This window comes from Amyelois transitella, chromosome 25 (genome assembly GCF_032362555.1).
Source record: "Amyelois transitella isolate CPQ chromosome 25, ilAmyTran1.1, whole genome shotgun sequence".
Classification (NCBI taxonomy): Eukaryota; Metazoa; Arthropoda; class Insecta; order Lepidoptera; family Pyralidae; genus Amyelois; species Amyelois transitella.
Window position 1 is genome coordinate 6969411 of NC_083528.1, and position 27539 is coordinate 6996949.

The 27539-nt window shown below is 34.6% G+C and overlaps 3 protein-coding genes across 4 annotated transcripts in view; all 3 read right to left on the reverse strand.

Moving 5' to 3' along the window:
* LOC106136521 (apolipophorins) overlaps positions 1–9889 on the reverse strand; it is a 50003-nt gene extending 40114 nt beyond the window's left edge. For both annotated transcript variants that reach the window (XM_013337092.2, XM_013337091.2), the window contains exon 1: positions 9735–9889. In XM_013337092.2, the coding sequence (XP_013192546.1) occupies positions 9735–9807 (73 nt within the window). In that variant the 5' untranslated portion in view covers positions 9808–9889. The remainder of the gene's footprint in view (positions 1–9734) is intronic.
* LOC132901728 (uncharacterized) lies at positions 741–2836 on the reverse strand. Its single transcript, XM_060951640.1, has 2 exons — positions 1428–2836; positions 741–862 (listed from the first exon to the last, which is right to left on the reverse strand). Exons 1-2 carry the CDS (start codon positions 2712–2714, stop codon positions 851–853), a joined length of 1299 nt encoding a protein of 432 aa, XP_060807623.1. The 5' UTR covers positions 2715–2836; the 3' UTR covers positions 741–850.
* Positions 9890–20693: 10804 nt separating the features above from the next.
* Positions 20694–27539, reverse strand: part of LOC132903373 (uncharacterized) — a 36464-nt gene continuing 29618 nt past the window's right edge. Inside the window, exons 3-5 of the mRNA XM_060951460.1 lie at positions 26981–27154; positions 24452–24505; positions 20694–20723 (exon numbers count right to left, since the gene is read on the reverse strand). Of these exons, the coding sequence (XP_060807443.1) occupies positions 20694–20723; positions 24452–24505; positions 26981–27154 (258 nt within the window). The remainder of the gene's footprint in view (positions 20724–24451; positions 24506–26980; positions 27155–27539) is intronic.

Below are 27539 nucleotides of genomic sequence, written 5' to 3' on the forward strand. Positions count from 1 at the left end.
ATTATACCGTTCAGATAGCTTAGTTCTTCTTTAAAATTAAAGTAGTGTTGTAGTTCTGTAGGAAGGTCCCTGACTTTGTCTGGAAATCCTTGTATTATTGTCTTAAGTAGTAACTGTAAATGTTGGTCTTCTTTTGTAGCTGTAATTAACTCTTGTTTAGCATTTACTGACATAGGTAGTATAACTGCAACTTTCAGATTTTCTTCTTGTTCATATTTTAGATTAGAGGCATCACAGTCTCGACTAAGGAAGTCTGCCAGTGGTATCTCTGTACCTTTTTTAAATATAACTTTTGGTGAGTATGGTGTAAGATTAAATAATATCCGTTGCAATCTTGCTGGAGCAGATTGTATGTTTTTCTTGAAGATAGACTCAAGTGGCTTATGGTCCGATTCTACTGTCAGTTCTTTGCCGTAAACATATTCGTGAAATTTCTTACATCCAAACAGTATAGCGAGTGCTTCCTTTTCGATCTGTGGATAGTTCTGTTCACATTTGGTCAACGCCCTTGCTCCGTATGCTATTGGTTGTCCTTCTTGGAGGAGTGCAGCACCAAGATTTTTTGAACTTGCGTCTACACTTAATGTTACAGGTTTATTTACATCATATAGTCTTAATACTGGAGGCCTCTGGAGAACTTGTTTTATTTTGTTCCATGCTTCTTCGTGATGAACTTCCCATATAAAGTTTGTATTTTTGTGTAGCAAGTCTCTCAGTGGATTTGTTAGGTCTGACATATTCGGGATGAATTTATTTAGGTATGTGATCATTCCTAGTAGTCTCTGTAGCTCCGTTTTATTTGTTGGCGTCTTCATTGCTTGTATGGCTTCAACTTTTTCTGGGTCTGCTTCTAGTCCATTAGCTGAAACAATGTGCCCCAGGAATTTAATTCTTTCTGATTCAAAAATGCACTTATTTTTATTTAGTTTGAACCCTGAATTCTTCAGTGTTTCTATAACTTTGCTAACAGTTTTATTAAGTTCTTCTCTACTTTTTGCATAGATAAAGATGTCATCGATTGACACTCTTACGTTTTTAAATTTACTGAGCAAATTTGTTAAAATTTCTTGGAATATTTCAGGAGCCGATGATACTCCGAAAGGAAGTCTCTTGAAAGAATATCTTCCCCATGGCGTAGCAAAAGTTAATATCTTTTGTGTTCTTTCAGAAAGTCTAATCTGCCAAAATCCTTTTGTACAATCTAACAATGCAAAGAATTTAGAACCTTTAATGTCTGCTGAAATTTCTTCTATAGTAGTAAGTGGAAAATGACGTCTAAGAATGTTTTTATTTACATCTGACGGATCAATACAGATTCTTATTTTACCTTTTTGTCTCACAATTACCATAGGACTCACGGCAGGGGTAGGCTCTGTTTCTGGTTTAATAACATCTAACTTAACCATTCTATCAAGTTCTTGCCTTACCTCGTCTCTTATAGCATGTGGAATTCTTCTTGACGGTCTAATTTCCAGTCTTGGGTTCTCAATAAGGTCAATATCGTATTCAAAGTTTTTATAACATCCTAAGCCTTCGAAGATATCATTTTTACATTCACTTTCCTTCAGTGTTTTCACTCGTGCAATAAGTTCTAATTTTTCACATGTATCAAGTCCTAGAATTGGTGTAACTTTTTCTTTAACTATCTTGAATATTATGTTTCTTTTTTCATTTTTTATTTTACAAAGTAACTCTGCTTCGCCTAGAACTGCCATTTTATCTTCTGTATAACTTATTAAATTTTTTGTTCGGCTTGGTTTCAGACTTGCCTTTAGTTTGTTCATTAAGTGTCTCGGTAACACATTGCATTGTGCTCCTGTGTCTAATTTGGCATCAAATTTTATTTTACCAACTTGTATTGTTTCTGTCCAGTCTTTCTTATCTCCACCACTTACAGCTGATATATATACCTCGTCTTCTGAACAATCTGACATTTCTTCTACAGTGTTCACTTTATTTTTTAATTTAGGATTATAGTTCTTTGTGCGGCACATTTTGGCAAAGTGGCCATTTTTGTTGCACTTGGTACAGGGTTTGTTAAATGCTGGACATTCTCTGCGTTTGTGATTTGTACCACACCTTTTGCAGTCAAAATTTTCATTTTCTTTGTTTTTGACACTCTTGTTTTTGACTACTAGTACTTTATCTGTTTTATTTTTGCTTTCAAACTCATCTAATTGTTTGGACGCTTGTTCACTAGTTTTACAGATATTGATAGCTTTGGTTAAGTCTAATTTATCCTCTGTCAACAATTTCTCTCTGACTTGATTGGATCGGATACCAAAAACTATTTTGTCCTTTAACATTTCGTCCAGTAAATTGTCAAATTCGCATTTGATTGCCTGAGTTTTTATTCGGGTTAAAAATTCGTTAAAATGTTCATCTTCATTTTGTTCAATCTTAAAAAATATATATCTTTCGAATGATATATTTGTTTTTGGTGCAAAATACTCTTTGAACCTGTTTTTAATGGCGGCCAGGTTTTTTTTTTCTGCATCGCTCAGATTGAAACTATTGTATATTTCGATCGCTTCTGGGCCTATTACTGCCATAAATGTTGCTGCCTGGACATCGGCTGGCTTTTTATCTAGCTGAACAGCAATTGCATACCACTCAAACTGTTGTAACCAGTTTTTCCAACACGTTGATTTGTCCGAGTCAATTTGTAGGTTGGCCGGCGGCTTTATTCCAGATACTGCGTCGTTCGTAGTCATTTTACAACTTTCTCACGAATTTCTTCGTTTCTTTTTTTTTAACACGTTTTTAAATAGTTCTGACACCATGTAACGTAGTATTTAGTTAAAATAATAGGAAAGCAAATAAAACAATGAGCGGTTTAGATGACATGTATGAAAATTGTCTATTCTCTCAAACTGATGACATAGACTATATACTAACATTTATAATTGGTTTATGGCTTAGGACAGATGCCTATAGATACTTTACTAAATCTTTAATCAGAAAAAAGTTCTTTTCTCATCATGCCCTGGCTGGGATTCGAACCCGGGACCTCCGGTGTCACAGACAAGCGTACTACCGCTGCGCCACAGAGGCCAAAAATGTATTGCAATTAGACCGATCTTTACCTATCATTCCAAGAATTAATGTTGACTACATATATGTTTGTGTGTATTATTATTATCATGTGCCGTGCCGTGTGGTTCCCGGCACCAGTACAAAAGAGAATAAGACCACTCCATCTCTTTCCCACACAAACTTGGGATTCTTTTTTTAGGCGATGGGCTAGCAACCTGTCACTATTTAAATCTCAATTCTATCATTAAACCAAACAGCTGAGCGTGGCCTATCAGTCTTTTCAAGACTGTTGGCTATGTCTACCACAGAAGGGATATAGACGTGACCATATGTATGTATGTATGTATTATTATCATAATCACATCCATGTAAGCTATCTGACCCATCCAGCCGGATCCTCAACAGAGTTGCTGTAACCCATCCTTGACCTGAGATAAATTTCTAACCTAACACAATTGAGAAGTGATAGCAAGATAGTATTGTCATAATATTATATAGTTATTATTTATATAATTAATACATACTTTGTAATAATATTAATACAACATAATGCCGTGCCGTGTGGTTCCCGGCACTATTACAAAAAAGAATAGGACCACTCCATCTCTTTCCCATGGATGTCGTAAAAGGCGACTAAGGGATAGGCTTATAAACTTAGGATTCCTCTTTTAGGCGATGGGCTAGCAACCTGTCACTATTTGAATCTCGGTTCTATCATTAAGCCAAATAGCTGAACGTGGCCATTCAGTCTTTTCAAGACTGTTGGCTCTGTCTACCCCGCAAGGGATATAGACGTGATCATATGTATGTATGTATGTATGTACAACATAATTATATAGTCACGTCTATATCTCTTGCGGGGTAGACAGAGCCAGCAGTCCTGAACATACTGATACGCCACGTTCAGCTATTTGGCTTAATGACAGAATTGAGATTCAAATAGTGACAGGTTGCTAGCCCATCGCCTAAAAGAAAAGCCATAAGTTTATAAGCCTACCCTTTAGTCGCCTATTAAGACATCCATGAGAAAGATATGAAGTAGTCTTATTCAACAGTGCCGAGAACCACACGGCACTCAGTCATAATATTGGTATGAAAGTATAAAGAAACGTTATTAAAGAAAGCGGTATCATCAATCAGCCTGTAATTGAATAAGCATTTCTTCCCAGCCGTGACCACGTGACCTGCTATTACCCAATTTGGCGGTAGGGGGACGAGCAGTCCCTATGTTTATCGCTTTGTTTCAAGATGGCGTCCCGGCCTATACTTTTAGGCTTTAATAACTTCTCTTAGGTATAGCTGTCGCGTTTTCTGAATTGCCGTCTAGTTAAGCCTTTTGGCTCTGTCTGCCTTTAAGAGATGTGACGTGAATCTGTAATTGTCCTAGCTATTGTCACTAATTTAGACGACTAATTAAGCTCTCTGGATCTACATACATACATACATACACATGGTCACGTCTATATCCCTTGCCGGGTAGACAGAGCCAACAGTCTTGAAAAGACTGAATGGCCACGTTCAGCTATTTCGCTTAATGATAGAATTGAGATTCAAATAGTGATAGGTTGCTACCCCATCGTCTAAAAAAGAATTCCAAGTTTGTAAGCCTATCCCTTAGTCGCCTTTTACGACATCCATGGGAAAGAGATTGAGTGGTCCTATTCTTTTTTGTATTGGTGCTTGGAACCACACGGCACGATAAAGATACACGAAGATACACGAACGATAAAGATGTGAATCTGTAATTTTCTAGGTATTGTCACTTATTTAGACGACTAATTAAGCTCTCTGGATCCGTCTATCCCAAAATGATAAAAACGTGGTATGTTTGTGTGATACATGATTAAGACAAAACTGTTTATATTCATATCGACGGCCTCTGTGGCGCAGCGATAGTACGCTTGACTTTGTCACCGGAGGTACCGGGTTCGAATCCCGGCCTCGGCATCCCTTGCGGGATAGACAGAACCAACAGTCTTGAAGAGACTGAAAGGCCACGTTCAGCTTTTTGCCCTAATGATGGAATTGAGATTCCAATAGTGACAGGTTGCTAGCCCACCGTCTACGAGAGAAATCCCGAGTTTATAAGCCTATCCCTTAGTCGCATTTTACGACATCCATCAGAAAGATATGGAATGGCTCTATTCTTAAATGCCTGAAACGACATAGCTATGTTAATAAAGATGAATAAATTAAGCAGATATACAAGAAGAGTGTGGAGGGAAAGGTCGGAGTGGGAAGACCTAGACGAACATATCTTGATCAAATTAAGGACGTCCTGGTAAAGGGTCAGGTGAAAAGTACCCGAAAGCACTGAGCTTGCATGAAGAGAGTTATTAATGTGGATGAAGCGAAGGAAGTGTGCAGAGATCGTGGCAAGTAGAAAGAGGTAGTTTCTGCCTACCCCTCTGGGAAAGAGGCGTGATTTTATGTATGTATGTATAAATAAATAAATAAATTAAACAATACAATGCCGTGTGGTTCCCGGCACTAATATAAAAAAAAGAATAGGACCACTCCATCTCGTTCCCATGGATGTCGTAAAAGGCGACTAAGGGATAGGCTTATAAACTTGGGGATTCTTCTTTTAGGCGATGGGCTAGCAACCTGTAACTATTTGAATCTCAATTCTATCATCGAGCCAAAAAGCTGAATGTGGATTGTCAGTCTTTTCAAGACTCTGTCTAGCCCGCAAGGGATATAGACGTGACTATATATATATATGTATATGTAAAAAATACAAGCGAAGTCCCGGCAAAAAGCTAGTGAACAGAGTCAATTGTGCTGTTATATCCTGTGTACGGATGTAGCGGTTAGCTCAATTAGACCGACAGACAGACCTCAGATCAATGGTCATGTTTTATATATGTAGCTCCATCCATATGATCACGTCTGTATCCCTTGCGGGGTAGACAGAGCCAGCAGTCTTGAAAGACTGACAGGCCACGTTCAGCTGTTTGCCCTAATGATAGAACTGAGATTCAAATAGTGACAGGTTGTAAGCCTAACTAGATGGTGTAGTCCTATTCTTTTTTAAATACACTTTCATCCACAGGGAACTCTGGAAATTTCATAAAAAACATATTTTTCGGATCATAAGTTTGTATAAATATATACGGGAAAAATTACACAGATTGAGTTAGCCTCGAAGTAAGTTCGAGCCTTGTGTTGCAAGATACTACATATGTATATACGTAATCACGTTTATATCCCTTGCAGGGTAGACAGAGCCAGCAGTCTTGAAAGACTGACAAGCCACGTTCAGCTGTTTAATGATAAAATTGAGATTTAAATAGTGACAGGTTGCTAGCCCATCGCCTATAAGAAGAGTCCCAATTTTATTAGCCCTATCATTTAGTCATGTTCTGTATACCCCGTAAAGGTAAAGACTTGATAAAGAGGAAAACCTTAATTTGTCCCCTATATCATTTTATCTTTATAAGTTATTTAATTTTTTTTCTACGTGACAAATTACACAGATTGAGTTATCCTCGAAGTAAGTTCGGAACTTGTATTTCGAGCTATGAATGGCTTCTGCTAAAGTTCGGATTCTTCTTTTAGACGATGTGCTAACAACATGTATTATTTTAATCCGAATTCCATCGCTAAGCCATACATCTGAATGTTTCTTTTCAGTCTTCACGAGACTGATGGCCCTGACTGCCCCGTAAGGGATAAAGATGTCATTATAATGTATGTACGTAAATAAAAAGCTCTTAATTTAAGCGAATGAGTATCTAACGAGAACAGGATATTAATGCCGTGTGGTTCTCGGCTCTTAATAATAGAATCACTCCATATCTTTCCCATGAATATCGAAAAAGGCGACTAAGGGAGAAAAGATTGGGATTCTTCTCAAAGGCTATGGGCTAGCAACCAGTCATTATTGGAATCACAACTCCATCATTAAGCCATACAGCTGAACGTGGCCTTTCAGTCTTTTCAAGATTGTATTTAATTATGTATGTAAATTAATTCTAACGGAAATTACCTAAGCTATGTACATAAACAATAATAAGTTAGTACTAACTGATAATGAGTTCGAAGGTTACATTAAAACAAAGAGTAACTTATCTATTTGCTTAGTTATCAGTGGTCATTGTCAAGGCACGAACTTGATGGAAATTACTAGATTTTAGGCTCAGTGTGGTTAATGGTTAGTTTAATAGAACCGGTCACGTGGATGTCGTAAATGGTGACTAAGGAATAGGCTTTTAAATTTAGGATTCCTAATGTAGGCAATGGGTTAGCAATCTGTCACTATTTGAAACTCAATTCCATCATCATCATACAGTTAAATGTGGCTATCAGTCTTTTCGGGACTGTTGGCTCTGTCTACCCCGGAAGGGATATAGACCTTATTAGTATTTATGTACGTAAACTCTAACTCTCGAGAAGGATTTTGACTAAATTTGACATCAATTTGTTTACATTTCAATAGAGAAGCCAGTGGCAAAAGCTAGTTACTGAATGAAACAATAGCTCTCTCTTATCACGTTAAAAATGTATTCTTGAACGCAAATTATATTAAACTCATATTTCTTGGCAGTGGCCATGATACTACTATCTTGGGGTCAAAAAGCTATCAATGTTTGTTGCAAATTGCTAGGTACCGATAGGCCCCGTAGTGACAACTGTCTCTTTCGCACGATACGGGGTGAAAGGTGCTGTGGTGACCCGAACGATAAATTGTTTTTTTTTTTTGTGTTCGTTAAAATGTTTTAATTAGGGCGTGGTTTTTCCTTTTTTTTTTGTATGATACTCAGTGATTTTTTTTTTAATATTTTTTTTGGGGCGTGGTTTTTATTTTTTTTTTCGCCCAAACGAAATTGGGGTGATTTTCATGGGTAAAATAATTTTGTGCATTGCAAATGCAACAGAGTCGCATGGTCTTGTGTTCGGTTCTCAGTTAGGTGAAAATGGAAAATAATATTCTGACTTCTGTAAAAACACCCGTCAAGGTAGTTTTAAAAGGCCTTTTCAAATTATTTTTCTTTGTAACAATGAACAAGTAAATATTATATAAAACACTAGCTGTGCCCGCGACTTCGTCCGCGTTATTTTGGGCATCATTGAAGCCCTCTAGGAGGAATAATTTTCCCCGTTTTATTTTTACATTTTTTATTATTTCTTCGCTTCTCAAAGTTGCAGCGTGATGGTGTATAGCCAGACTTCCTCGATAAATGGTCTATTCAACACAAAAAGAATTTTTCAAATCGAAACAGCACTTCCTGAGATAAGCGCGTTTAACAAACAAACAATCTCTTCAGCTTTATAATATTAGTATAGATATAACAAATTTCAAGACTATGTCACTAAAATCATCACGGCTAATAAACTTGAAATTCTTCTTGTAGGCTATGGGCTAATAATTTGTCACTTTTTAATTTCAATTCCATCACTAGGTAAGCCGTACAGCTGAAAGTGTCCTTTCAATATTCAAGACTGGTAGCTCTGTCTGGCTTGGACAGAAACGTGTATGTGTGTATGTTTGTATGTATATATATATTATATTTCAATTTTCTGTCCCTCATGTATCGAAACATTGTTTATCAACTTACATGTTTACTTATCATAACGACCATCAATTAATGTAATTTTGTTAATTTCGTCACTTTTTTCTAAGAAATAAATATGCAGTTAAAAATAAACACGACATTAAGACAGCTCAAAATGTAATCCTCGTGTGTTAATTTCTTATGAATATTTAATATAAGTATACGGGGAAGACAGAGCCATATATATGTATATAAATATATAGGAAAAAACCTCAAACATTAAACTAGTTATGGGTATAAACTATAATAAACTTGTAAATTAAAAAAAAAATAGAAATTAAACAGCAAAAGCTAATAACAATTTTTGTCATGATATCACTAAGGAATGAACCTTAAAATTCGGATTTTATGTGCCGAGGAGGCATTGATAAAGACAAACATACTCCATGTCTCTACCAGGCATCGAACCCGAGACATTGTGCTGTAAAAGCAAGATGGGACTACAGAGGCTGCTCGGTTTAAAATATATAAGGGAAAAAGATTTTAAAAACAATAAAAGTAATAATTTCCTCATAATTGTCTCCATCTTTTTGGTTGTGATTTTAATTAATATGTTATATCCGTTTAAAACTATGTTAAACACTTGATAAGAGATAAAATTAAGTAAATATTTGAACTTATGACGTTAAAAATAATTTTATCAGAAGCTTTCTAAAGTTGGTTGTTATTTAAGTTTAAAATAATTAGTTTGATAAATATAATATACTGGAGGCCGCCCGCGACTTCGTCCGCGGAAACTCCGGGATAAAAAGTAGCTTATGTGTTTTCTGGGTCTTAAGCTACCGACATACCAAATTTTATCGTAATTTGTTCAGTAGTATTTGCGTGTAAGAGTAACAAATCCATACATACTCATAAACTTTCGCATTTATAATATTTGTAGGATGCAAAAGACGGACTTGAAGCATAGAATTTTTTTAATAAATGGTTAAGAAAATAAATTTAAATTCAAATCTAGAAATAATTTTTTTTAAACATGTTAATTTCCTTCATTTCTAATGCTACTGTAATTATTACGAAAACAATTTAGTATTTCTAAAAAAATATTGAAATAAACTGAGACTACGTGACGTCACAAAAGTTTGACACCAAGATATGCAAGATCGATTGACAAAAACACTTAGTAAACAAATCACTTACCCGTATACGCTGGTTTCCATAAAACGGAAATTATTAACACTAAAATGGAGAAACTAATACTAGATGTCCCCATATTGACGGGGGTGAAACACTACAAGATTAATCAGTCTAGTTTTCTTATGCTAAGAATACTTTAGTGTTGTTCCCACCAGTAATGACGGGCTAATGCACCGGGTACCACGATCCACCTTCTTATATAGACGCGGGTGGACCCCGCGCCCGCCAATCCCTGATCAGCGCAGTTCGAAATATAAATTCTAATGACCCTCGTACACAATGTTTTGTAAATATTTTCGACGAGTATTTCTTTTTTTTTTTCTAATTGTTTGTAAATATTTTCGGTCAGTAATGTAGGAATTTATATTTTTTTTTATGTTTGTTTTTCTCAAAAAGATTTATTAATTAAATATTAGTGACTTTTAAAAATTGTATTCGAAATTTTTGTTTATTGTTTTTTTTTTGTTAATACATTTTTTTAACTTGTTTTTCTACGTAATAAAGTCAACGTTTTGTCAACACAGTCATTTTAGTACTGAACAACGAAATGAGGTTTATTTTATTTCATACTTAACAATTTATCATGCATGAAGATTTCTATTATTTTTATTAGCATGAAAATTATTTCAGAAAAATTTTAACACAACAATATAACTTTCACGGTTCTTGGAACTCTTACGTGAATATACTGAAGCGAGTAATATTATAAGAGGTTATCTATACTTATCGCCTCACTAACTCTTACAATAGGTGGCCATAAAATGTTTAATTTTTACAACACAACTTTATAAGCTATTTACAACTTAGCTGGGATACAAATTAAAAACACGTGTATACAAAATCTCATGCATCAATTTGTATATGGTATTTTTTTTTTCGTACGTACATACATAAAATCACGCCTCTTTCCCGGAGGGGTAGGCAGAGACTACCTCTTTCCACTTGCCACGATCTCTGCATATTTCCTTTGCTTCATCCACATTCATAACTCTCTTCATGCAAGCTCGGCGGTTTCGGGTACTTTTGACCTGACCCTTTACCAGGACGTCCTTAATTTGATCATTTTTTTTCAATTAAATTAAACTTTTTTAAGGAACATTATCAGGTTAACTACAGTTAGTAATATTTGTTCACATCAAAATTTTCAAAAAAAACGTACGTCACGTTACCTACGCCTAAAGATTTTCTTTGTACATGTGCAAAATTTTATCAAATTAAGTCCAATCTCTGTTGGGTATTCGTAATTTGACCAATCCTGTTTCTATTTTTAAAAGATTTTTATTGTAGCATACATACATATAATCACGTCCATATCACTTGAGGGGTAGACAGAGCCAATAGTTTTGAAACACCAATAATAGGCCATGTTCAGCTGTTTGGTTTAATGATAGAATTGAGATTCAAAGGTTGCTAGCCCATCGCCTACAAAAATAATCCTAATATTATTCTAAAGTAAATTTTATCAATAAACCAGCTTTTAAGTGGCTCCCATGAGATTTTCCATAAATATTTGTTTATCATCAACAATAAAATTTCTTTTTTGAATTAGAAAAATTAACAGTAAAGAAAAACTAAATTAGTTTTTAAATACAAAAAAATTGTATCTCAAAATTAAATTACCGAATTTTTTTTTGTAACGTTTATATTTGGGCCTCCATTATCAAGTTGGTCAAGTGTGATCGTGTGTAAGGGCCCTAATGGATATTTGCCGATCATTAGCCACAGACTAACATATGTAGTATCAGAGGTCGCAATAGTTATGAATTTGCTTTTGTTTTACAAATCACTATTATTGGAATACCTTACATACATACATATGGTCACGTCTATATCCCATGCGGGTAGACAGAGCCAACAGTCTTGAAAAAGACTGAATGGCCACGTTCAGCTATTTATCTTAATGATAGAATTGTGGTTCAAATAGTTCAATAGGTTGCTAACCCATCGCCTAAAAAGAATCCCAAGTTTGTAAGCCTATCCCTTAGTTGCCTTTTACGACATCCATGGGAAAGAGATGAAGTGGTCCTATTCTTTTTTGTATTGGTGCCGGGAACCACACGGATCAACCTAAATGAAATATGGAATACCTTTCCTAGCTGATTATACTGTTGAAATTCCTATTTTTATACAATTTTAATTATTTACTTTTTTTATATACAATTTGTTGCTGGTGTAGTAGAAGAAACATAGCGTGTGCGAACTGATTCAAACTGTAAAGTCAATCAAGGGAGAGGGTAAACCTGTCACTATTTGAATATCAATCTATCATTTAGCCATACAGGTGAACGTGGCTTTTTAGTCTTTTCAAGACTGTTGGCTCTGTCTACCCCGCATGAACCGTGATTATATATGTATGTATGCACTTAAGATACGTTTACTGGTTCAAATGAGGATTGAGTAGAGTAGTGCCGTGTGGTTCGGCTAATTCTAAAGTCCGAGAACCACACGACAAACTTATGTTTATGTCCAAACCTGATGTGACTTCATCAAAATGGTATTACAAGAGAAAATCAAGCGAACTCTTAAATTTATAGAAGTGAGTACTACTTACAAATTAACTGTGTTTTTTATAAGATAATAGGAAAACAGATTGATATTACAATCATTGAGTCAAAGGTCTAGAAGGTCACTTTCTCAGGTAAGGTCGTTATTGAATGGATGAGGAATGGAGTTGGTATGCAGTTATCAAATTTTAAAGTATCTTAAAGCATTACTCACGAGTTTTAATAATGACACGTCATTGGTAGAATAATAAAAAAAAATACGTCTTGATTCCTTACCGGTAATACAGAGCCAACTGTTAAGAAGTACGCCTTGTGATTCCCGGCACAAATAGAAAAAGAATAGGACCACTCCATCTATCTCCCATGAATGTCGTAAAAGGCGACTAAGGGGTAGGCTTATAAACTTAGGATTGTTCTTTTAGGCGATGGGCTAGCAACCAGTCACTAATTGATCTCAATTCTATCTTAAAGCCAAATAGCTGAACGTGGCATGTCAGTCTTTTCTAGACTGTTGGCTCTGTCTGCCCCGCAATGGGTATAGACGTAATTATATGTATGTATGTACTGTTAAGAAACTGCGTTGGGCTTAATGATGAACTTGATGGAATTCTATTCATTTAGGTTTCTCAAATCTTAAAGCATAATGATACGTCATTGATAGAATAACTGAAGGTACATAAAATTACGTCTAGATCCTTTACAGGCAAGACAGAGCCAACTGTCTAGAAAATACTGGAATGCCCCCTTTTGAGTTTGGGTTAATAATAAAATTATTTTTTGTTAAAATAAAAATAAAATAATTATCTGGGTCTGACTTTTAACCAGAACGCCGATGAAATTAAGTGCATCTGTACAGGGTGAATTTACTCAGTAAGTCACCTACAAAACATGGTTTTCGCAAATCCCATAGGTAGTATAGTTTTTATCAGGGTTAGTCACTTTTTAAATTCATTGTGAAATAATAAATGTTTTATTTTTGAGAATCTATTATCTTATCTTTGAAACTGTCAATGGGTCACCTTCTCAGGTAACATCATTAGTTTATCGACGAGGTAAGTATATAATAATCATCGATAGAAGTTATTGTGTTTTTGTGATAACAGAAAATGATAAGCTTTTAAATTATTTAAGTATCTTGTTATTAAAATATAGTTCTAAACTTAGTGCCGTGTAGTTCCCGACATCCATTGAAGAAAGAATAAGTAATATACCACTCCAGAACGACTTTTCTTGAGATAGCGTTGAATTCGTCGTATTTTGTACATGGCGCTAAATTCGTCGCATTTTGTAGACGGCGCTAAATTTGTTGCATTTTGTATATGGTGTTGAATTCGTCGCATGTTGCGAGCGAATCTAAAGGTATAAGTTAGTAGTTCCTACATAATGCACAATAATTCAATTAAATAAATCCAATTTTCGATCAAAATATCTTTCGAATCACATGCACAATTATTCAATTACCTAAATAAATTCTATTTGTAATGAAAATATCCCTCAATCACATCTTACGACATCCACAACAAAGTGAATTTAATCTAAAAAAAATCCTTCCACCGGACTTTCAACATGAATGAAATAACATAAAGTTATTGTGTAATTATTATATTATTTACATTCGCGATAACTGTAATGTATGTATGTATGTATGTATGTATGTATGTATGTATGTATGTATGTATGTACTGGTGTCGTACATTGCCCTTTGCAGTGCAAGGCTCCCAAACAGAAAAGGGGTTAGTTTTATATTACACTAGCTATGCCCGCGACTTCGTCCGCGTGGAATATTTATATTGGGCATCATTGAAGCCCTCAAGGATGAATAATTTACCCCGTTTTTTTTCACATTTTCCATTATTCCTTTGCTCCGTATAGTTGCAGCGTGATGTAATATAGCCTAAAGCCTTCCTCGATAAATGGTCTATTCAACGCAAAAATAATTTTGCAATTTTAACCAGTAGTTCTTGAGATTAGCGCGTTCAAACAAACAAACAAACTCTTCAGCATTATAATATTAGTACCTATAGATACATACATACCTATAGATATATATACATACATATGGTCACGTGTATATCGCTTGTGGGGAAGATAGAGCCAACAGTCTTAATGATATTTGGCTTAATGATAGAATTGAGATTCAAATAGTGACAGGTTGCTAGCCCATCGCCTAAGAAAAGAATCCCACGTTTGTAAGCCTATCCCTTAGTCGCCTTTTACGACATCCATGGGAAAGAGATGGAGTGGTCCTATTCTATATTTCTTTACGTTACATACTTTATAATGGTGTCTCAGATTATGATTTTATAGTATTGAAAATCACGCCCAGCTGATATATTTATCTGAGGGCAACGCTCGACTTTGACCTGTAGGTATATACGGCAGAATTCTATCTCCTCCCGTCACGGATCATCATAATAAGAACCTACTTATGTAAGTAGAAATAGTCACGATAATAAATATATATAGGTATAATATATACAGGATAAAATACACAGATTGAGTAAGCCTCGAAGTAAGTTCGAAACTTGTGTTACGAGATACTAACTGAATATTTCAGAATAAATACTTATATAGATAAACATCCAAGACCCAGGCCAATCAGGGAAAGTTCGTTCCTCATCATGCCCTGGCCGGGATTTGAACCTGGGACCTCCGGTGACACAGACAAGCGCACTACCGCTGCGCCACAGAGGCCGTCAAATACGATTATAAACAAAAAACGTAACTACACAATCTGAAAATATATACATACCTACATATAATTACGTATCCCTCGCGGGGTAGACAGAGTCAATAGTCTTCAGAAGGCTATTTGGCTTAATGATTAAATTAAAATTCAAATAGTGACAGGTTCCTAGCCCATCGCCTAAAAGAAGAATCCCAAGTTCATAAGCCTATCCTTCAGTCGCATTTTACGACATCCATGAGAAAGAGATGGAGTGATCCTATTCTTTTTTCGATTGATGCTGTACCAGACGGCATTAGGTACTGTACGGATAAAATGCAGTAAAAGTCCTTAAAAATACAAGGTAATTAAAATTTTTGATTCACATATTTATGATGTTTTATTTTAACTTAAATATCATAAATTATTGACTAAAGTATAGTGAATTCAAAATTAAAACTAAAACTACTTGTAAAAAAAAGAAAGAAAGAAAAGATGATTACGAACTAAAATTATAGTTACAAATTGTACAGTCCCTGCAAAGCATCAACTTGCGGTAGTGTGCCCAGAAGGCTGGCAGCATTGCCATTTTGAAGTGCAATGCTGATTCTCTGAGCCAGATAATTTCCAACCCATTCGATGATAAAAAATATTTTTTTTTACATAAATATATATATATATATATATATTTATTACATATTTATCTATATCTACTACCATACTACCTATCTACACAAAATTATTTACAGGAGCAGTAATTCTAGTACAAAGGTGCTACTTATTTCAAAGGAAATCTCTTCCAGTAGACCCATGAGAGGAGAGATGAATTTTGGAGCGGTATGGCGTGTGCATAAATATCGTTTAACATATTTAACTAAAGATACATGCTAATACTTACATAATTAAACATGGAACAAGTAAATAAATGACAATAATAAACTACATAGATAAACATACCAATCCGTTTCGAGAGATAATGGTCTTTAACTAGTCGTATGAATGAAGAAAGAGTTTGGGAATCGCGAATATCGCGCTGTAAAGAATTCCACAGTCATACATACATACATACTTACATACATATGGTCACGTCTATATCCCTTGCGGGGTAGATAGAGCCAACAGTCTTGAAAAGACTGAATGGCCACGTTCAGCTATTTGGCTTAACGATAGAATTGAGATTCAAATAGTGACAGGTTCCTAGCCCATCGCCTAAAAATGAATCCCAATTTTGTTAGCCTATCCCTTAGTCGCCTTTTACGTCATCCTGAGAGAGATGGAGTGGTCCTATTCTTTTTTTGTATTGGTGCCGGGAACCACACGGCACAAGTTGCGGGCACAGCTAGTTTAATTAATATATCGCATGGCTTTCCTGTTGGTCTTTGAAGCGAGGGGTAAAACGTGGTCAGTTATTATTATGTAGGTCAATAATCATTATAGATTAACGGATTAAAGATCGTGTGATGGATCACAAGATCTTTGATGATTTTTTGAACTCTGAGCACCGACTGATAAGTGAAATGCACTGGACAGAATATAAAAACATACATACATACATAAAATCACGCCTCTTTCCCGGAGGGGTAGGCAGAGACTACATCTTTCCACTTGCCACGATCTCTTCACAGAATATAAAATATTTAATTTACTTGTCGCAGGTACACTTTCAATCTGAGCTGCTTCTGACCTGCTTTTGAGTTGGACCTTTAGAGAATGTCATCTCCCGTTTGCGAGTCCAGTACCACTATGAATACGCTAAATCCCTCACACATCATCCTCTATCATCGTCGATTTTGCATGAAAATAGTAATGAGTGTGGAGGAAGCGGGAGAGGAGAGAGGAAAGTCTCTGCCTACCCCAATCGGATCCCAGCATCGATGTTTATCGATATATCGCTAGAAACCATCGATATTTTTTTCAATATTGAATACTTTCTACAAAAAAATAATATTACCTTGTTCCAGTGAAATGCTTAGTTTGTGATCGATGTTTTTGTATGTGTGAATGTAGAATCAGAGGTAAGAAAACAAAGCTAAACTAGAAGATAGTAGATTTTCTATGAGTGTTAATTGAATAGAATTGTACTACTTAAATAGTGGTGAGATGACTACGTCTATAATCGATGTTTCTATAAATAAATATATCGATATAACGAATACAATTTGTCAAAACATCGAATCAATCCGACATATCGTATGGATAACATCGAATAAATTGGATATATCGATGTCAAGTGAACATCCCTATCTTGGAGCCCTTTGAAGAGCACTACAGCACCCCAGTCTCGCCACCAGGTGCCACGGTGGGGATCAGCTTGTAGCCAATAGACCAGGATCTGCCGCTTTTCCATCGAGTCTCCTGATGGAACTCCACGGATAATCTCCGCCTGAATTCCTGTATCTACCTGTATGTTTAATAGTTTATTTTGCTATTTATATCTTTTGTTTATTTTGTTTATGTTACATAATTATTTATACTTGTTTGGCTACTGTTTTTTTGGTACCACTCATAAACTGGTATATAAAACTTTAAGGGCAATATACAAGTGTCAAACTTTTTTAATTGTCATCCAATCATTAGTCACAGAGAGTTTTTTTTTACTGCGCAAATTACGCACAATTAGCTATTGTAATAAATTCTTTCTAGCAATATCTATACAAGTCAATGGTCTATAGTTACTGAGTCATAGGCTAGATAATAAGAGTTTCAGAGAAATGGAACGTTTTATCGAATTGCGGATGCTTCAGTATCTGCACGTGTTATTATTAATTATTTGCAGTTATATCAATATTGTTGTTGATAACTTCTTTTTTAGGCGATGGTCTAGCAACCTGTCACTATTTGAATCTCAATTCTATCATTAGGTCAAACATCTGAACGTGGCCTATCAGTTTTGAAAAGACTGTTGGCTCTGTCTTCCCCACAAGGGATATAGACGTGACCATATGTATGTATTTTTGTATGTAGAAACCGTACTGCGCAATCCACGTGCGGTGTCTTGTGGTGTAGTAGGTGTCTTTTTATATATATTCTGAATGAAAACGAATTGATTAATCGTTTTGGGTCGTGGATTTTTCGTATAAATGTATTTATAAAAAAAAATAGTAGGTACTTTTGAGTAAGTTTCAAATAACACAAATCTTACTTTGGGCTAGATGATTCCCTTTTATTGTCTGACTAGCTGTGCCCGCGACTTCGTTCGCGTGGAATAGTTACATTGGGCATCATTGAAGCCCTCAAGGAAGAATATTTTTTTTATGCATTCTGTCTTTTTCCACATTTTTCATTATTTCTTTGCTCCTTATAATTACAGCGTGATGTTATAAGCCTAAGGCCTTCCTCGATAAATGGTCTATTCGACGCAAAAAGAATATTTCATTTCGAACCAGTAGTTTCTGAGATTAGCGCGTTCAAACAAACAAACAAACTCTTCAACTTTATAATATAAGAATAGATAAATTATTTAATTCAGAGTGTAGGTTAAAAATGCGTTGTGCGCATGAAGGCACTGGTTGAAGTTCTACCTCGTCCACGTACTAATGAATATTTTCGAAGTTACGTACATAATGATGTAACTGATGTTCTTACGATGAGGGAAACATCGTGAGGAAACTTGACTCACCCAATCCAGGATCAAATTCAAAAATTCAAATTCAAAATTCAAAAATTTTATTCATTACTATAGGATACTATATATCGCTTAATAATTGTCAAAACGTATGGTTTAACAACATTGGTTGACGTCAAATAAATTACTTAAAAACTAAGCTTACTGCCGCTTCCAAGGCGTCAGTGCAGCAGAAGCGGTAACAAACTGCACTGCAGCATTTTCATGATAGTTTGTTATACATCAGATCCATGGTCTAAGGTATACACTAGACTCCTCTCCAGGGGGATGAGGAAGAATAGAATAGATTTATTTTCAAAATGGGATACAAGGTATCACTTATTGACGTCACATCACTTAAATCTAATTATAACTACTGCCGCTTCCAAAGCGCATGTGTAGAAGAAGCGGCGGAACAAACTACACTGCAGCATTTTCAGCGGACGTCAATTTCCAAATCTAAATCATGGACGAATGTACATTGTCTACATTAAAAAACATAAATGAATGTAGAACTATATGAAACTAGGACTAAAGCGAGAAGGAAGAAAAATCATTTATTCAATTCTTTAATGACTTCTGGGTAATTCTGGTGTGTGGTCTGACGCCAAAACTTCCTAGGAATAATTTTAAGACAACATCTAGATAAGATTTCTTACAAAAAAAAAACATTGCTTAAAGTGTTTAATAAGCGTTATTCTAATTAAAAACTTATCTAGACTTTTTAGAAATAAAAAAAAAACGCAAATGAATGATAAAACAGATTCGCAAATAACAAAGTTCAATGTCGTTCACTGACTAGTTTATCTCATTAAATTATTACTCATGCCTACTATTTATTTTACAGTTCATTTCAAGACTTTTCTGTATTGACTGGGCACCTTTGAAATAAACTCATACATACATATCAACATACATACATACATACATACATACATACATACATACGTACATACGTACATACATACTTTATATTTATTTATATTTATACATACATACATACATACATGTAGTCATGGTTTTATGTCTGGTGTAGACAGAGCCACTAGTCTTGAAGACTGAATGGCCACGTTCAGCTATTTGGCTTAATGATAGAATTGAGATTCAAATAGTGACAGGTTGCAAGCCTATAGCCTATAAGAGGAATTACAAGCTTAGTCGCTTTTTACGCCATCCATGGGAAAAATATGATATGAAATGGTGCTATTTTGAAGTGCATTTAACTACACGACAACCCCTATTATTACAAAATATATATTCTTTTAATTAAATTCAGTTCTTTAATTACTGATTATTAACATTTATATACATATAATCACGTCTATTTCCCTTGCGGAGTGGACAGAGCCAACGGTCTTGAAATGACTGATGGGCCACGTTCAGCTATATCGCTTAATGTATTTTTTAACATATATTAATAAAATACAAGAGCATTTTTATAAAATCATTTAATCAAATCATAAAAAATATCTTTTAGTTTTAATATGAATACTTATTTTACAAACTTTTGCTGGCTTTTAGGTACCGTATGTTTGCAAAAATTGTGTTATCTGTTTACTTAAATTACAACGAAGAAAAAAATAACACAACTTTTAAAATATGTTCCGTAACATTTAAAAAATTTATAAAATACATGCAAATCTCAAGCACTAAATTGAATACATACATATGTATATGACGTGACCATTCACGTCTATATTTCCCTTGCGGGATAGTCAGAGCTTCTTGAAAAGACTGAATGGCCACGTTCAGCCAATTAGCTAAATTAAATGCTTGTAATATTTAGTATAAAAACTGATTGCTATGTCAAATTCAAATCATAAATCTGCCGATTTCCTAAGTATTTACCTATACAGAAATTATCCATCCTTCCATATAATCACATCAATATCCCTTGTGGGGTAGACAGATCCAGCAATCTAGAAAGGCTGACAGCTGTTTGGCCTTATGATAGTATTGAGATTCAAATAGTGACAAGTTGCTAGCCCATCGCCAAAAGAATAATACCAATCTTATAAGCCTATCCCTTAGTCGTCTTTTACAACGTCCATGGGAAAGAAATGGAGTGGTCCTATTCTATTTTTCAATGATGCCGGGAACCACACGGCAGTACAGTAATAAGATTGAGAAAATTGTTAAAATTACACGTGAGTCTTCTTCTCTGCATAATCACCTTCGGCAGCTTTTTCTTAAGATTCTGTCTGAAAAAGCCTGACGATCTGAAAAAAAAAACACAAAAAAATTAATATACACAAGTCTTACATACATACATAAAATCTATATATCTACATATAGTCTATATACCATGCGGGGTAGATAGAGCCAACAGTCTTGAAAAGACTGAATGGCCACATTCAGCTATTTGGCTTAATGATAGAATTGAGATTCAAATAGTGACAGGTTGCTAGCACATCGCCTAAAGAAGAATCTTGAGTTTGTAAGCCTATCCCTTAGTCGCCTTTTACGACATACATGGGAAAGAGATGGAGTGGTCCTATTCTTTATTTCATTGGTGCCGGGAACCACACAGCACATTCATAACTCTCTTCATGCAAGCTCGTCCGTTAATCACCATGACTTTTCCGTTCTGTCATAATTCGTATTAATTTCCCTCTTTCAATCTTTAAAGAAATGCCATGTAATTCTTGGGATTTGTAGGTAGGCAAGACAGGTTGCTAGCCGATCTCTAAAAAAAGAGAGGCCCAAGTTTTATAAGCTTATCCCTTAGTCGCCTTTTACAACATACATGGGAAAGAGATGTAATGGTTCAATACCCAATTGCCAGGAACGATTGGTGCTTATTTAGAATAAGCAAGATATATTTTATTCATACACTAATATAATGACGTCTATATCCCTTGCGGGGTAGACAGGGCCAACAGTCTCGTTAAGAAAAATAGGCCACGTTCAGCCGTTTATCTTAATGATAGAATTGAGATTCGAATATTATTCAACATTTCAAATAGCAACAACGCTCACGGCATTCCTAATTTAATAATTGTCAATCAACAACAATGTATTGGATTCTAATTAACTAACTAACTATAACAGGACGAGGTTAATCATCTGTTGACTGTGATAGCGATGATCTAATGACGTCACGGTAAACATACTCGTCGGTAAATATGTTTATTTGTTGGATAGGTCCGTAATTTGTCCTAGATAATTGTAATTAGTTAAGTTATTTTACATTTGTGGGCAACATTCTTTACGTACCTAAGTCATTTAATTTCCATAATTTAGTAGTTTCAACTTAATTACTTACTAACTTGCCGTGTGGTTCCCGGCACCAATAAATAAAAAATAATAGGACCACTCCATCTCGTTCCCATGGATGTCGTAAGAGGCGACTAAAGGATAGGCTTGTAAACTTGGGATTCTTCTTTAGACGATGGGCTAACAACCTCTGTCACTATTTGAATCTCAATTCCATCATAAAGCCAAACAGCTGAACGTTGCCTATAAGTCTTTTCAAGACTGTTGGCTCTGTCTACCCCACAAGGGATATAGACGTGATTATATGGATTATATGGATACTTTCAATTTGATTATTTCTCTCCTCTTTACTCCTTCTGTCTTCTGTAGCGAATAACTAACTTTTAACTATACTTCCTACGCATTAATGTTTATTGCACTTTCGCCGCGTAATTTTATGTAAATTAAAAAAATATGTATGTTTTTTTTTTCGAAATCTTTATCTATAAACTTGAGGACGAATGCAGCTCCGCTCGCTTAAAAAAAATCAACATAATTCCTGTTCATTTTCTTATTTTTCTAACAAATGTTCTCGAAACTACTGGTAAAATTTCGATCAAGTTTAGCACAGATATAAAGTCAACATTTTTAGGTCAAGGAAGAGTTGTAAATAAATTTATCATTTGCATATGATATATATTTATTCCCACACGTTAACTAGAGCGATGTACCCCACAATCATTGTAAAAATCGGCCAAGACCGAGTCGGACTCTCGCACGATAGGCTCTGTACAATATATACCAATATTATAAAGCTGAAGAGTTTGTTTGTTTGAACGCGCTTATATATATAACTACTGGTTCGAATTGAAAAATTATTTTTGCGTTGAATAGACCATTTATCGAGGAAGGCTTCAATGATGCCCAAAATAACTATTCCACGCGGACGAAGTCGCGGGCACAGCTAGTTTATTATAAAAGAATTACGTTTGTTGTATGGTCTTTTTAATGATCTCTGAGATGAGATGAGCCCCATTTAATGATTACTGTATTTTTTATTTATTACTTATTTTGAAATAAAAGGTTCTGTGAAAATTATATGATTATTAAGCAAAAAAAAAAAAATCAAGTGTATTCTTTTCTTTTGTTTTAAATTTTAGTAATTGTTCTCAAAGACGCAACGAAAATTAAATATTTCAACTTTCTAGCTATCACGGTTTATGAGACACAGCACGGTAACAAACAGACAGACAGACAGCGGAGGCTTAGTAAAAGGGTCCCCCTAACTTTTAGGCACAGAACCCTAAAAAAACCATTAAGTTGTTCCTTATAATTGTTTATGATATTAATTAATTATATCATTAAGTAAATATATATGTAATGTGTACTCATATACATATGTAACTTAAGTACGCATGTACTTTATTGATAACATACATTAACCTCGATAAATTATAGGTAACTTTTGCCCTATGTCCTTCTTGGTATAGGTACTATGTTTTTGCAAATTTTTTTCATAAGGCTATTATTATACTTAGGATTCTTGTAAGTGATGGGCACTCTGTCTACTCCGTTAGGGATAACGATTTGAAATAAACGTGTGTAAGCGTAGCAACTAGTCTCGTGAAAAATTTAAAACATGTCTCAGTATACGAATGAATATTGACTGCAAAATTGTATCATCCATATTACACACACATAAATATCATCATCATATAATCACGTCTATATCCCTTGACAGGTAGACAGAGCCAGCAGTCCCGAAAAGACTGATAGGCCACGTTCAGCTGTTAGGATAGAATTGAGATTCAAATAGTGACAGGTTGCTAGCCCATCGTCTAAAATTAGTATCTTCTGTGTACATAAATAAGTAAATAAACAAAAAATAAAAATTAATTGTGCCATTGGTTCCAATACAAAAAAGAATAGGACCACTCCATCTTTTTTCCATGGATGTCGTAAAAGGCGACTGAGGGATAGGCTTATAAACTTGGTATTCTTTTTATGCGATGGGCTAGCAACCTGTCACTATTTGAATCTCAATTATATCTTAAAGCCAAATAACTGAACGTGGCCCATCAGTCTTTTCAAGACTGTCGGCCCTCTCTACCCCGCAAGGAATATAGACGTGCCTGTATGTATGTATGTAAATAAAATTTCTCTATAGTTGGCTTATGACATTTATTGGCCTATTTTAACCAGTAATTTTAATAGCTTGGTATCCAATTTTCTGCATGTGGACGCGATGCCAAGTCGGAGCGATTCAAAGACGGGTCGGCGACAATAAAGGTTTATTTATGTCTTGTGTTAATGTGTTTGAATACGAAATTTTTAGTTGCAACGTTGGTATATAGCTATTAAATGGCATAGGAGTTGTGGTTCAATTTTAATTTGTTTTCTAGAGGTATTGAGAGTGTCAGCGGTGGAACAGATAAGGTTTTAAGAAACGAAAGTAATAAAAACATCGTGTTAAACATGTTGGTGCCGTGTGGTTCCCGGCACCAATAGAACAAAGAATGCGATCACTCCATCTCATTCCTGTGGATGTCGTAAAAGGTGATTAAGGGATAGGCTTGGGAACTATACTTGGAATTCTTTGATTTAGGCGATGGGCTAGCAATGTGTCACTATTTGAATCTCAACTATATCATGAAGCCAAACAGCTGATAGTGGTCTTTCAGTCTTTTCGAGACTGTTGGCTCTGTCTACTCCGTAAATGATACAGACGTGACTAAACGTATGTAACACTCACCATTTTAACGTAGAATCTTTTGTAGAACTGTATCATACGATGTGAAGCGATAATCTGAAAAATGCAATATATTTTTTTTATGGATTTTATTTACAATTTTTACATACACACATATTACCACGTCTATATCCGTTGCGGGGTAGACAAGGCAAACAGTCTTTAAAAGATACTGCTTAAAAAGTTTCTCATAGACGATTATTAAAATTAACCATAATTACCTTTGAAAATTTGAATTTTTATCCATCTTCCGCGATTTAAATCTGAGAGGTTCTGCTGAGAAAATCCTGTAAATCTTTAAATAAAATCCCTGCCTTCTGAAACTACTAAAAAAATGCATTTACACGGAAAGAAATCGCACGATTAAACATGTTAACACAACAATAACAAGATCACAAAAAGTAATTGCACACAACATTATTGAGAAATATGTACATATTTTTTTATTGCTATCGCAGAACTCTGAACATTTATTCAGATTTCTGTGATAGCACTACAAGCAAAAGATGGGTCATTTTGAACTTAGAGATAATCTTATATTTAGGAAACTATTTAGTCAATAAATAAGTAAACAACAAATATAATTTAATATAAAAGTTTAAAGTCCATTTCTTTTTCAGGAACAAAAATATAGACAAACAATATTGTTACGTCTTTTCGTTAGAAAATAAATTTACAAATTAATTTTAAACTACCAAAAAAAAAACATATAAAATATTAAATTTAATGTAATTATTTAGAAATGAACTTTTCACTAAAGAAATGGGCTATATTTGTTTCGCTTGCAAAACCACACACATAATTTTATCAGTAAAATAAGCTGCATTAATGCTTTTTTTTACCAAATATTTTGAATAGTAAGTTGGAACGTTAAATAACACTTAAATTAATGGGTTAATACAAAACAAATAAAAAAAAATGAAATAAGTAATTAAATTAAAAAAAAACAAGAATATCAATCAAATCACCAGCCAGTAATTTGAAGACATTCAATGAAATTAAAGTTCTTAATGATAAAAATCAAAAATTAAATTTAACAAACAAACAAACTCTGATAAAAAATTTGACAATAAAAAGATAAACGTGTTAATTTAAAAATGTTTCGACATACGACCAAAGTTAGAAGTGAAATTTAACTTCATATCTTAACTCTGCCAGCCAACGTCAGAACATAACAAGCAGATGTAACCCACAGATAATGATTATCATGTGTAAGATGTGTAATTTATAAAAATAATTACTAATAGTAAAATCACCTCAAATCTAAATTAAAATAGAAGAAGCATAATCAACAACGCGCATCCGTAGAGTGAAATAATATCGTTTATTTGGATGACATGAAATTAGAACGTTACCGCAGAATATCTGATTCAGACAGAACTAATAATAAGTCTTTTAGATATACAATAGAAATTGATAGATAGATAAAACTCTCACAATTGCACCAAAAGAGTAAAACATACAAAACAGCACAAAACAGACGGAGATGGTACAAAGGCGGACTTATCGCTAATGCAATCTCTTCCAGTCGACCTTTGGGTGGAAGGAAACCAAACAGGAGATTGGCGTTGGCGCAGAGCAAGATAAATAAATGTTTAAGCATTTATGAAATTGATATCGGATCATTACCGTTAAGATAGAACTGCCAAGTAGGCTGAATTTGAATATGCAGATGGTCTAGGTCACAGAGTATTACGTAAGTATAATAAAGTAAGAGAAGTATTTGATTTAGACATCTTTTGATATGAAGAATTTAATGAAGGAAGAGTGGATCAAAGTTGATAGAATCACGAAACTAAAGAAGATGGATTTGGTGTCTAAATTAATATGGTGTCGAGTCATAGACAAGATGCTAATCAAGAGTTTTCACATATCGTTAATGATTGTATTAAATTTAAAGGCGAAAAAGATTAAGAACAACAGAGTAGTGAATTTTAATTAGATAAGGGTGTTGTTATAGAAAACCCTAACTTAATCATTAATTTTTTGATAGTTTTTAAAGTCATCATTAAGGAACTTTTGCAATTTATCTTACAAAGTACTCCTAAAAATACTACAAATAATTATGATCTATTCCATCATAATTATAATCCATTTGGTAAATTCTCTCATAACGATATTGATGATGATGACAAATTTAAAAGTAAGCTCCATTATGATTGTTGTAATGATTGTCCATGATTTCTTTTATAAACTTTTATTCGTGGACATCTCTGTCAAAGTTCTTTTCGGAAAAAAAAAGAGTAGAAAGTTGTATAGTGTGTAACCTTTGCAATGATTTTCTGATTGTTAAATACTTCTAAAAGATATTGCTATGATCTGTATAATGTTCAGAAGTGTTTTTATCGATTCTGATAAATTCTTTAGTATCAGAAAAAATATTGAACAGTTTTTCTGTAACCTCTTCAATGATTATCTGATTGTAACTTGTAATGAGCTTTAGTTACGATCTTCCTTCAATACAGTTCTTTTTGGTCAATTACGTCAAAGTTTTTTTTTGCAGAGTATAATTTTATTTATGATTTAAATAACCTTTGCAATGTGTTCCTGATCGTTACCTCTATGAGCTATAGCTATGATCTCCCTGACGGAGTGTTCCTCGTGATGCTCGTGGCGAGGGACAGGATCTGCCGCTCTGGCCAGGATCTGTCTGACCACGTCGTGTGGAGGCGCGCCCTGCGGCGTCGGCCGCGACGACATCCCCAGCTGTGGACAGGTGATGGTGATGATATTATAGATGTAGAAGGTAACTTAACTGGTTTAAGGTGAAGTGAACTTGTTTTAGAAATATCAGAATGTAATAAAGAGAACATGTTACAGAATTCCAACATATTATCTCCTCAAAGCGGTCAGAGTCTTGGTGTCATATTTCTGATCTATAACTGGAAAGATCAAGTACTTAGAATAAGGTATAATCCAATTCACCTCCAGTGCTACTAGCTATTCACTATTATTTTAGAAACACAGGTTATTCTTTTTTTTTTTTTGATAAATCAGGAGTCTTTGTCAACGGCTGTTTGCTCGGGTGTCAACGAATCAAGTCCAACATACTCGTAGATTATGTCTGCCCGACAGTGTAACAGTTGAAAGT